Consider the following 12,500-nt stretch of genomic DNA (forward strand, 5'->3'; position numbering starts at 1 on the left):
AATTCCTGGTCACTGTGGTATCCATTATGGTGTTCTTGATATAAAACAGATCACGAGTCCACATGTTTCTATTCTGCGTCTATTCGTTTTCTATTCGATATTTGGAATTTCACTGGACTTCTCTGGACATGACTTACCACTTCATCCAGCCTCTGTACACATGTAGGTAGGTTGTCCCTTGAATTTTGATGGTGCCATGTATTTTTTCTGGTGTGACTCGAGTGATGGATGGCTCAAATTATTGTCTTGCTATTAAGTTCTTTGCTGGTGTTGTCGTTGTTATTTTATTAGCACTTCTTTGCTTTATATTTCAACTTTTTCTCCTCCTCCTCCTCCTTCTCTTTCTCCTTCTTCTTCTTCTTCTTCTATTTCTCGTTCCCCTTCTCTTTCTTCTTCTTCTTCTTCTTCTTCTTCTTCTTCTTCTTCTTCTTCTTCTTCTTCTTCTTCTTCTTCTTCTTCTTCTCCTCGTCCTCCTCCTCCTCCTCCTCCTCCTCCTCCTCCTCCTCCTCCTCCTCCTCCTCCTCCTCCTCCTCCTCCTTATCATCATCATCATCATCATCATTATTTTTATTATTATTATTATTATTATTATTATTATTATTATTATTATTATTATTATCATTATTATTATTATAATTATCATTATTACTATTATTATTATGATTATTATTATTATTATTATTATTATTATTATTATTATTATTATTATTATTGTTATCTTTCTTGCTGTTGTTACCATTATTACTTTTATGAACTGTTATCATTATCACTTTCTTAATCATCATCTTTAAGTATATATATATATATATATATATATATATATATATATATATATATATATATATATATATATATATATATATATATATATATATATATATATATATATATATATATATATATATATATATATATATATATATATATATATATATATATATATATATATATATATATATATATATATATATATATATATATATATATATATATATATATATATATATATATGAATATGTGTGTGTGTGTGTGTGTGTGTGTGTGTGTGTGTGTGTGTGTGTGTGTGTAATTCATCGAAGAGGTAGACAGGACAGGTGTTCGTCAGGCAGCAAATTAGCAAGTTCAAAGACTGATGTTTTCAGGAACACACACACACACACACACACACACACACACACACACACACACACACACACACACACACACACACACACACACACACACACACTCATTACAGAAGCCAAACGCACAGTCTGGTCTGTGTTTTTTTTTTTTTTTTTTTTTTTACACTTTGGATTATCTTCCCTACAATTAATCATCTTTACTTTGTTATATGGATTTTTTTTTTATGAAGAGCATGTTGTCAATATTTATGAGACTTTGGATCAATTATTTGTTCATCTATCAATTATTTGTTCATATGTAGTCATCATTTAGTGCTTTTTTCCCTAGTAGTTTATCTCTCCAATGCTTATTTTTATTTCCCAGTTAACATTTTCTGTATATTAATTAATTATCTTAAAATCTACCACCAGTTATTTATCTCCTCTCAACTTCTTCGCTTATCACCACAAGTCAACGGTAATGGTATTTATTTTATTTTCATCTGTTTTGATTTACCATATTTTTGCGTGTTTTTTCATTATTATTATTATTTTTTTTTCTATTTTATGGGTTATCAGTTATGGATCACCTATTGACTTTTAGCACCTTTAACTCATTACCAGTTACATCTCATTATCTCTTATCATTCGTCCATCTTTTTACTGACCTTCATCTCTCACTTGTATTTTAAAAGGTCGTCATTAGTTATGGATCTCATATCGACCTTATTATCACTAGTTGCTCGTTAAAATTTACTGCTCATTATCCTTTAACATCATCTTTTATTCATTGTCATATAACTCACTCCTCTTATCCCTCTTTTCTATTCTTATAAAGGTCATCATTAGTTATAGATATCTTAGGAAAGTATTTTGCTTGTTATGCATTACCATTTATCGCTTGCTGTCTCCTATCTCTGTTATCAGTATCTGTACTGACCTGTTCTTCCTGTTCTCTTTGTTTTCTCACGATTCTCATCCTCGTTTATCGTTAATCATCTCTTTAATTAATCTCCGCTATCCATTTCTTTACTAATCCTTTCCTTCCCTTCTCCTCTCCCCCTCCATTTTCTCACGTTAATATTAATCACAGCCCTCCGCCGCTTTACTAATCTTCACGGTGCTTATTATCAGTTACCGCTATATATCATTACCATTATCTTGTATGCATGATCACACTAATTCTCTTCATAATCGGCAACGGCTGTTCATCTTTATCACTATCTTATACCCATGTATTCTGAAACGCTTTGCTCTCTCACCACGACTATTTTCCAAGGCCATAAATACAATTACTTGGATTCTCCAGAGTGTTTCTCCTGTTAATAATGTGGAAAACGTATTCATCTGTCACTAGAACCAAAGAAACACCCTAGAAGATGTGTCACTTTAACTAGATAGAGTATTTTTTAATGTAGTGGATGTGCGGCGCAGAAGTGTTTGAGAATATTGTCCTAACGCTCTTCTCTCTTCTCCCTCAGTGGTGGCGGAGGCTCCCGGGTCAACGCTGATGGTGGTGAGCGTGGTGGGTGGAGGGGAGTCACGGCTTTCCCCCGTCCCTCGTCTAGCCATGGCCTGCTCCGCCCCCTCCTCAGCCGTCGCCTCACCCTGGGATCGCCTGTTTGCCACGTGGTACCTTCCGCAGGGCATGGACGCCCCCAGAGGCACCGTCTCCTTCAGGTACACGTGCTGGAGGGATAAATAAGAGTGACTGGATGAGCTGACGGATAAGCAAATAAGCAAATAGATAAAGAGCTGGGCAGGCAGAGAGACAGATACACAGACAGACAGGTGGACTTACAGATAGAAAGGCAGATATATTTGGAGGTAGACAAATATGCAGTCAGGCAGGAAAGCAGACAGAGACAAACATTTAGGAAGACAGACACACATGGATAGACAAGAGTGAACGGGCGGACTGACAAATAGATGTATTGATTTGCATGTTTGCGAAGTAGTTTTCAGGCGAGCGAGCACACACACACACACACACACACATTCACACACACGAACATTTCCTTTACTTCCTAAACATAACTACACTTCACGTCAATATCACTATAGAAACCCGTAAAACATGTCACTTTTCTTTGATCTTGGACGGAAGGATAAATTTGCAACACACTCTTCTTCCGGTTCATTTTTTTCCTCATTACTTCAGATGACAATGGAGTGTACAAGTGGTCAGGAGACAAGTAATATTCTGCATTTACATTCACTATACTTATAATTTACCGTCAGTCTTAAGTTGTATGTTATGCTGATCTGCCATTTGTCAAGATTTATTAGCAAAATTTCAACAGGACTTCGTGACTCCCAACTGTGACAATACCGACTTTATAGTGTGTGTGTGTGTGTGTGTGTGTGTGTGTGTGTGTGTGTGTGTGTGTGTGTGTGTGTGTAATGGTGAGAGAAGCAGTAACAATAATAATTAGACTATATTAATGATGCAAGGAATGATAAGAGACTATGTATGATGAACTAATGTCCATATTATAGTTTTCGTTTTCGGGTTTAAAAAGAAATGAGATCAAAGGAAGGAAAGTAAGAGGAAAATACTCAGGCCTCTTTTGCATATTCGTAATGGAAGAGCCAGGTCTGTCAGAGGAAAGAAAACGTAAAGTTGTTTGATTTAAAAGAAGAAGAAGAAGAAGAAGGAAGAGAAGGAAAAAAAGGAGAAAAATGAAAAATGAAAAACAGGAGAAAAGAAGACAAGAATGAGAGGAAGGACCAAGAAGAATGAGGAGGAGAAAGGAGACAGAACCAGGAAGAAAACGGGGAAGGTGAATAAAGTACATATTAGTTATCCGTTCTTCTTCTTTACTAACTGTTCGTAATGTTAAAGGCAAAGAGAAAGGATATATTAGTGAAGTTAGGGAAGCTGAACCAAACACCCTTATTCTCGTTAACAATTTGGACTAGGGAAAGCTGGAAGAAAACGATGAATTGCAAAGAATAGAAAGAGAATAAGACTTGCAGCCATGTTGGATTTGGGTGTTCCTAGTGACGATGAGAAGAAAGGAAAGAATAGTGATGAAAAATCGTGTGTATGTATAGAAAGAAGAGAACAGTTGTGGCTTTGTGATGTTTTTCTATTCGTAATGATAAGAAGTGGAAATATATATAGAAAAAAAAAGAGAATGTTTTTAGCTTCATTACCTTCGGAAGTTTGCATTGCTGATGGTGAGAAGAGGAAGGAGAATACTGAACTTTAGAGAAGAGGTAATGAAGTTGTGATGGAGACACAAAATTGAAGGCTTTATTAAAAGTAAAAGTTACGATGATAATAATAGGCAAATAGTACAGGTATTCAGTGAGGTTTCGTAACAGAGAAGGTTAGAATTGAATGAGAAAATGCAGAAAACACCCGCACTTTCCCCCTTTGTTTGAGTATTCATAAGAAAAAAGCGTGAGGCTGAGACGGAGGAAAAAAAAAAAAGAAAATTAAAACTGAGAAAATGCGTTTATGTCTTTGCTAAGTTGAGAAGAACCAAGCGAAGCGTGATAAAGAAATGAACCTGTGTTTCCTCTACCAGTTGACTCGGTAATAAAAAATAAAAAAAAGACGAAGCTGAGACAGTTAAGTCAAGGAAATGAACAAAAAAAAGTGCTGTTCCTGTTGTGAAGTCCGAAGAGACAGACAGACAAAATAAAGTAGAACCGAGAATAAGTAAGCAAACAAAGAATTCCAGAGTTTTCATCTCTTTCACTGATAAACTCTGAAACTCTCCTCCGGTTCCTCTCTTTCCTCCTTCCTATGACTTGAACCGTTCCAGAATACAAGCATCAAGACACCTCAAACTAAATACACCATTCCTCCTTTTATTTTATTTTTTATTTTTTTGTGTGAACTTGGAGTCTTTTCCTGATTTTGTTTAACGTTGATCTTTGTGACGTCAAAAAAAAAAAAAAGAATCAGTTAAAGAATTAAGAAAGCAACCACATTACAGTAGTTTATTTATTTATTTTTTCCTGCTGTGGACTCATAATAGGATCGTAAAAAAAGACATGGGAAAGCTGAGCTGAAAAGAACTAAGCTGATTAAGTTAAGAGGAAAGAAGAAGTCGTGCAGTGAAGTCACCGAGGGAAAGGACAAAAGTGAGGAGAACTGACCAAACGTATTTAATGTTCTTTACTCGTATGGTCGCCTGCTTCCATGAACACACACAAAGAAGATAAATCGATTCTCGCTCTTTTCTTTGCTACGAAATTGTGTAAAAGACTGCAGTGGAAAAATTAGTGTGTGGGAAAGTTGTTAGTAATTATGGGGATAATTGCCCAACAACACAAGGTAGACTGGCAAAACACATACACAAAAAAAAAAAAAAAAAGAAAGGCAAATTTGAGAATTACAAAACAAAATGAGTAAAGGGAATAAAGAAAATATCTCTCTCTCTCTCTCTCTCTCTCTCTCTCTCTCTCTCTCTCTCTCTCTCTCTCTCTCTCTCTCTCTCTCTCTCTCTCTCTCTCTCTCTCTCTCTCTCTCTCTCTCTCTCTCTCTCTCTCCTGTAGTGAACTTATGAAGGCGGACGAATGAACGAACAAATATGTATATGCAATGATAAACTACAGCATAACAATACAGTGAAGTTTCGTTTATGTGGCATTGTTTTAGCAGTTGCCAATAAAATACACGGTAAATGATTGTTGTATAATACTGCAATATTCGGAGGATTTTTTTTTTTTTTTTTGCTATTTCATATTTGTTCGGCAGCTTCCACTATTTACTGTTCGCATCAGCGTCATATGTACGAGTATGTAGTGCTCATGTACAGCGCTACAAATATATTAGCTTAATTGTCCGCTTTGATAACACCAGAGAGCGAACGGAAGGAATTTTGTCAAGGTGATGAAAATATCTATATCTTCCTCGTGTAGACTCGTATAGACTGACGAAGAGAAGGAAGAAAAAGACGAAAACTAAGCAAATTGAGTTAAGATCGAGAAAATATCTGCTGTCTTTCCTCCTGTGTATTTACAATGACATTTAGGGTAGAAACAGGAGGACGGCTGGACCCCTGCTGATGACAAAATATAAATAAATATGTAGATAAATAAATAAATAAAATAAATAAGTAAATAAGTAAATGCATAAATAAATAAAAGTGAATAAATAGGATCAATAAAAAAAATTAAGAACTAGCGAAAAGAGTTTATTTCCTTCGATAGCGTAATAATTCACAACACTAAAAGTAATGCACATCTTTGCAAGCACCGGCAAGAACGAATAAAAGAGAGAATCGAAAGAATAGGAATAGTGTTTGGCAATACTTAGTAAATACAGTGTTCAGACGTGGCAGTAGACCAAAATAATTGCCTCAGAGTGGTTCTGCGAATAAGAAAGACTGTGTCAGATAATAATAAAAGGTGAAGAGAAAGATATGTATGTTCTCTCTTCACTTCCATGTGTATTTATAATGGTATGTGTCCATCACCACCACCACTACCACCACCACCACCATTATTACTAACACCACCATCACTCCTGCTACTGCTAATGCCACCACCACCACCACCAGCGTGCGGGCAAGGCGACCTATACAAGAATAGCGGCCATTATCCACTAATTGGCCTGAATGTGTCGTGGCTCGCAGGTGACGCCGCTCCCCACCACACCTGTACAAGGCGTGACTGATTGCTGTCCTCCATGCTGTTATCCTTCTATTGTGGAAATATACCTGCGAGATGTTTTTTTTTTGTCATTTATTTAGTATTATCGATTTATTCATTAGCATTTGTTATTCATTTTGTGTGTGTGTGTTTTGTGTGTGCGTTCTTCTTTCTTTATTCAGGTGAGTTCGTTTTGCAAGCAGTCTTTACTATTCACATCTGCTGATAAGACTTGCGCTCTATAACTATAACTATTACGGCTTCTTGTCTCCGCTACTTTCCAGCTGGTCCTCGTGGAAGCTATTCGAGTCTTCAAGGGTGTTTCCATTATTCCAGTGATGGTAGAAAAAAAAGTCTTGTACCATAAACAGAAAAAAACAAAAAAACTAAGCACGAGTAATTATCGCCGTCTTATGAAAGAAGCCTTTATGAGAGAACAGAAATGGTTAAGAAGTGGGAATTGTTGCGGTTTTTCAAGGCTGTTTTCATAATCATTCATGTGGCGTTCGAAAACAGTCGTGATGAGAGAGCAAAGTGTTTCAGAATACGGGCCGTGGTGCGGAGGAGGATTGGGAGCAGCGGATACTTGTTGCTGTGCAGTTATAACGTGTGTCGGGATGACGGGGCGATGGTTGGTGACTGGGTTGGTGACATTGGTAAGCCTTTCACTCCCATGATCGCCACCTAACATTCAAAACACTAAAAAGAATGTTTGTATCAACACAACACACACACACGCAGAGAGAGAGAGAGAGAGAGAGAGAGAGAGAGAGAGAGAGAGAGAGAGAGAGAGAGAGAGAGAGAGAGAGAGAGAGAGAGAGAGGGAGGTCAATTTTCTCTTTTCTAGGCTTCGGAACTAAATATACGTATGTCTCGGAGGTTGCAGGACATTATTGGACAAAACTGTCGAGCCGGGAAAGAGTGGAGGTAATACATATAACTCCAAAGATGTTATTACTTACCACTGGCTGACATGATCGTGTGAGATGCGCAGTGTGGCTCGCGCAGGAGTCCTTGTAGGTGAAATGAACGTGCGAGATACTATTTAATCCTTTTATTGCCATAGTCGTCCTCTGTAAACGCTGAAGCATATTATGAAACTCTCTGCACCGCATCTCCACTACATTCAAAAGGTTCTAGTTGAAGTTACACTGTTTTTTTTAACGGTGTTTTTTTTATGCTTCTAGAGAGAGATTAATTAACAAGATTTCTACATTATTAATAGGAAAAACGCTCTTGAGAACCCGGCTAATCATCTCTGTAGCCTTTGGAAATTAAAGTAGTGAGAGCAAAGTGTTTCAGAATACGGGCCGTTGAGAGCACCGTGAAAGTGGTTTACATGGACGTACAAAAGGAAAATAAGAGAATAAGAGATTAATTTTTCTCTTTTCTAATCTACCAGACTATTTAAAAGACCGTAGTGCAAAAGCGGGTGTCTGAAAGTTGTAGTTGCTTAGGGCAGAAATGTGTCTAGCAGTGAGAGGGTTAAATCACACAGAGTTGGCTTGACGAGATAGGCAAGGGTTTTTTGGAAGGTAAATGTGTAACTGAACGCAGGTAGCACTGAAGACGAGTGGTAGAAAAATTATTGTGTTGTGAAATTATCGTTGAGCCTTGCACCACCACACTGTGCCTTCCAGACTGGCCTGTGTTGTGTAGCGTGTTGGTGTAATTGATACTGAAGAGGAAACAAAGCTGACCAAAAAACAAACAAACAAAGACAACTTGAAAGAATGACAAAAATAATACTTAAGAGCAGTTAGAGGTCAAGAGGAAGTGAGTGTGCGTGCGTGCGTGCGTGTTTGCGTGTGTACGTGCATATGCGTGTGTCATTAGGAAACAGGTGGCGGCTCAGGTTTGGTGTGATGGCGCTTATCTACTGTAATGAGGCGACGGCAGTGGTGGTGGTGGTGGTGGTGATGGTGGTAGTGGTGCTAATGGTGTTAATTGTGTGAAAAAAAGTGGAAAAGGAAAAGTTTAAATTATATACGCATAAAAAAATAGTGTTGAATTTTAAAGTACACACACACACACACACACACACACACACACACACACACACACACACACACACACACACACACACACACACACACACACACACACACACACACACACACACACACGCGAATCTGTACCTGCCGGCCACTAATGGTGCGTACAGTTGGCGCATTAATTAGTTATAGTTAGCGGTGCAGTTTCCTGACGTGGCATTTATTTATTCATTGCCAGAGCTATGCATGTTAGATATTCCCTTTCCTTATTGCGTCATCTTCGTTTTCTATTCTCTTTTAGTGTGATTTCCTGTTTCCTTTGTTTCTTTCGTATGTTTTTTTTATATTTTCTTTATTGGTTGATTTTTTTCCTCCTTTTGTTCTTCTTCCTCCTCCTCTTCTTTCTCCGTCTTCTTCTTCTTCTTCTTCTTGCTCTTGTTGTTGTTGTTGTTGTTGTTGTTGTTTTCTTGGTTTTGTTCTTATTCTTGTTATTCTTGTTCTTGTTCTTCTTTTCTTCTTTTCTTCTCCTTTTCCTCCTTTTTCTTCTATCCTTCTTGTTCTTGTTCTTGTTCTTGTTCTTATTATTATTATTATTGATATTCCTATAGTTGTCATTTCTGTTACTCAATAAGAAGTAGGTTTTTGAAGGCAAGTGATAATGTGGAAAAATAATGATGCTTGGGGGATGATAATAATGATGATGGTCGTTCTGAAAATACATGACAGAAAATGGAGAATAATAACGATGACAATGATGATGTAAAAAAAAAAAATGAAGGAAAAGAAGGAGGAGGAGGATGATTGAACGATTTATGCTTGCTTAACAATCCAATGACGATCATGAACAAAGACAGAGGCTTATCAGAGAGAGAGAGAGAGAGAGAGAGAGAGAGAGAGAGAGAGAGAGAGAGAGAGAGAGAGAGAGAGAGAGAGAGAGAGCTCAGATTTAAGTCAGGAAGTATTTACATCATGCCAACCCTCCGTCCCTCCCTCCTTCCCTCCCTCTTTCCTTCCTTCCTTCCCTCCCCCTCTCCTTCCCTTCCTCTCTCCCTCTCTCCTCTCTCCCTTCCTACTAGTATTAAAGAAGAGAGAGCCGAGGGGGGTAGAGTGAGGGGGATGTTTGCTCTGGCGATATACTGCTGTTGGGGAGAAAGGGGAAGGAGAGGGAGAGAAAGGAAGAGAGGAGGGAGAGAGGGAGGGAAGGAGTCAGTTAGTCTGGGAGGAAAGGTTAAGGAAGGTCAGGTAAAGTAAGCGAGTGAAGAGAGAGAGAGAGAGAGAGAGAGAGAGAGAGAGAGAGAGAGAGAGAGAGAGAGAGAGAGAGAGAGAGAGCGAGAGAGTGAGAGAGGTTTGGGGTCTTGGAGAAATGTTTAAAATGAAAATGAATTACCAAACCAGATTATTTTCTTACCACCTAATCTAAGTAATATATTTCAATGCTCTCTCTCTCTCTCTCTCTCTCTCTCTCTCTCTCTCTCTCTCTCTCTCTCTCTCTCTCTCTCTCTCTCTCTCTCTCTCTCTATAAGCCCCTTTTACCTTCCCTTTCGCTCTCTCATGCTCGTTCCTAAGTCAGTCTAATTTTAGGACTGGGGGAACAATGTCTTCTTTTCGGCGCAAAATTTCCTTAATTCACCATCTTGTGCGGGCTATTTTTAGAGGAGGAGGAGGAGGAGGAGGAGGAGGAGGAGGAGGAGGAGTGTCATTGTCGTGGAGCAGAGAGTGAGAGAAGGGAAGGGATGGGAAGAGAAGGAAGGGAATGGGTTACATTAAGTTTGAGAAAAAAGTTAGCTGAGTTTGGCCGTGGGTCGGAGATGAGGGACAGTGGTAAGTTGTTGTGGTGCTCTCTCTCTCTCTCTCTCTCTCTCTCTCTCTCTCTCTCTCTCTCTGTTTTGAGTTTTTTTTTCTTGCTTTTCAATTTTTATGCTGTCCTTGTCTGTTCTTGTTGTCAGAGGGGCTGGTGGACAAATACAGAATGAATAAAGAAAGAGAGAGAGAGAGAGAGAGAGAGAGAGAGAGAGAGAGAGAGAGAGAGAGAGAGAGAGAGAGAGAGAGAGAGAGAGAGAGAGAGAGAGAGTTATTGAAGACGCCATTTGCATTCGATTTATGCATCAGTTGCAGAACAGACATATGTGCGTGTGTTGAGGTGACACCCTATCAACACACACACACACACACACACACACACACACACACACACACACACACACACACACACACACACACACACACACACACACACAGAGGTGCCCGGTGTTGGTGGGTCTCTTACGGGGGTGAGGTGACGTGAAGGGGGTGGGGGTAATGGCAGCACGTGTCGGGGCCTCAAAGTGACAATGAAGGCGGTGGCGTTGGCTTGGTGGCGTCACCCGTTGCTCTCCTTTACTTCCCGCCGCCGCCGCCGCGCTGCTGGCCGCTGCTTGGCATATTCATGGTGGCGTTGCGCTAACAGAAGTGTAGAGAGCACCGGGACGCCTCGCCCTGCCAGCCACCCCTGTATGTAGGCAAAGGTCTCGGGTTTGTGTGTCACTTGTTGCCACGCCGCGCTGCTCACCTGTTCCCTTGATTTCTCTCTTCTGGCCTCGCGCAGGTTGCCGCGTCTGCCTTCCGAAGGTCACCCAGGCCATCACCTGCTGCCAGGACCCATACTCGAGTCAAAGACAAGATTGCCAGGGAGCAGTGCTGATAATTTCTACCGCTGCGCCACACTCACACTCACACACACACACACACACACACACACACACACACACACACACACACACACACACACACACACACACACACACACACACACACAGTAAGTGGGTCATCATGGCAGTCATCAGTTAGGTGGAGGGGACCAGGAGGCAATAAAACCAGAGTAAGAGTGAGTTGCGGCAACAAGTGCCTCTCGATGCCACTACGTATTGGCCAGCAATGTGCCGCACCGCGAGGATCTGGCGGCAGGAATGTCTTGGCGATGGGGAGTGTCGTTCCTGGTACTTCCATAAACTGGCGTCTGGTGGCCGCGTGAATGACAAGATCGCTCGTCGCCGCTGTCTAGTTTTTGCAAAGACTTCTCATATTTTTTTTATGAAGCAACGAGGTGTGTGTGGAAAGAGCATGTGGAGACGTGGATTGCGCGGGAGGGGTTTGCGGCCATTCCACGCAGCGATCTTCCTTGGCAATGACGTATTTTTCCCTCTTTAGCTACGATTTATCCCTCCACTTCCCCGACAGCAGCTTGGAGGGAGCGATACGGCGGCCCTCCCTCCTCCAGCCCCGCTAGGCCATGTTCACAGCTATCGTGGAGGTGAATGAGGTGTTACAGCAGCCAGAACGTGCCCTTTGCTGCACCTTGATGCTCGTTCCTTCTCAGGGTGAGAAGGCGAGGGGGTGGGGGTAGCAGGCGGTGGGCGACACAACCCTCCAGCCAGGCGGTCATTCCTCCTGGTGCAGGTCGATAAGTGGTACCTGGCAGCGGGGGGAGGCGACCCTTCATCGCTTGGATGTCACACTCCTCTCCCGCCTCAGGAACAAAGGTTACGGAGACGAAGACAAGCGCAGCGGCAAAGCGCACCTTGCCATGTGTCTCTCACCCACACCTTTGAACGATACTCCCCGCCTCTCTTACAAAATACACGGTGTGCAGCATGGATCAGCCTGTCCTGGGCCCCAGTGCCGCTCCCCCTCCCTCCCTCCCTCCCTCCCTCCCTCTCCTCTGCCCACACGGGAGGAAAACTTTTGACGCGTGAGGCTCGGCGCTCCGCTGCTCGTTTCGCCGCCATCCTGCAATCGAGTCACGCTGTCGAAACTT

The 12,500-nt window shown here is 40.8% G+C and overlaps 1 protein-coding gene across 1 annotated transcript in view; it reads left to right on the forward strand.

Annotated features, from left to right (window-relative positions):
* Window positions 1-2,491: 2,491 nt before the first annotated feature.
* LOC135108603 (uncharacterized) overlaps window positions 2,492-12,500 on the forward strand; it is a 171,230-nt gene continuing 161,221 nt past the window's right edge. Inside the window, 1 exon segment of the mRNA XM_064019762.1 lies at window positions 2,492-2,783. Within this exon segment, the coding sequence (XP_063875832.1) occupies window positions 2,614-2,783 (170 nt within the window). The 5' untranslated portion in view covers window positions 2,492-2,613.

This window comes from Scylla paramamosain, chromosome 17 (genome assembly GCF_035594125.1).
Source record: "Scylla paramamosain isolate STU-SP2022 chromosome 17, ASM3559412v1, whole genome shotgun sequence".
Taxonomy (NCBI): domain Eukaryota; kingdom Metazoa; phylum Arthropoda; class Malacostraca; order Decapoda; family Portunidae; genus Scylla; species Scylla paramamosain.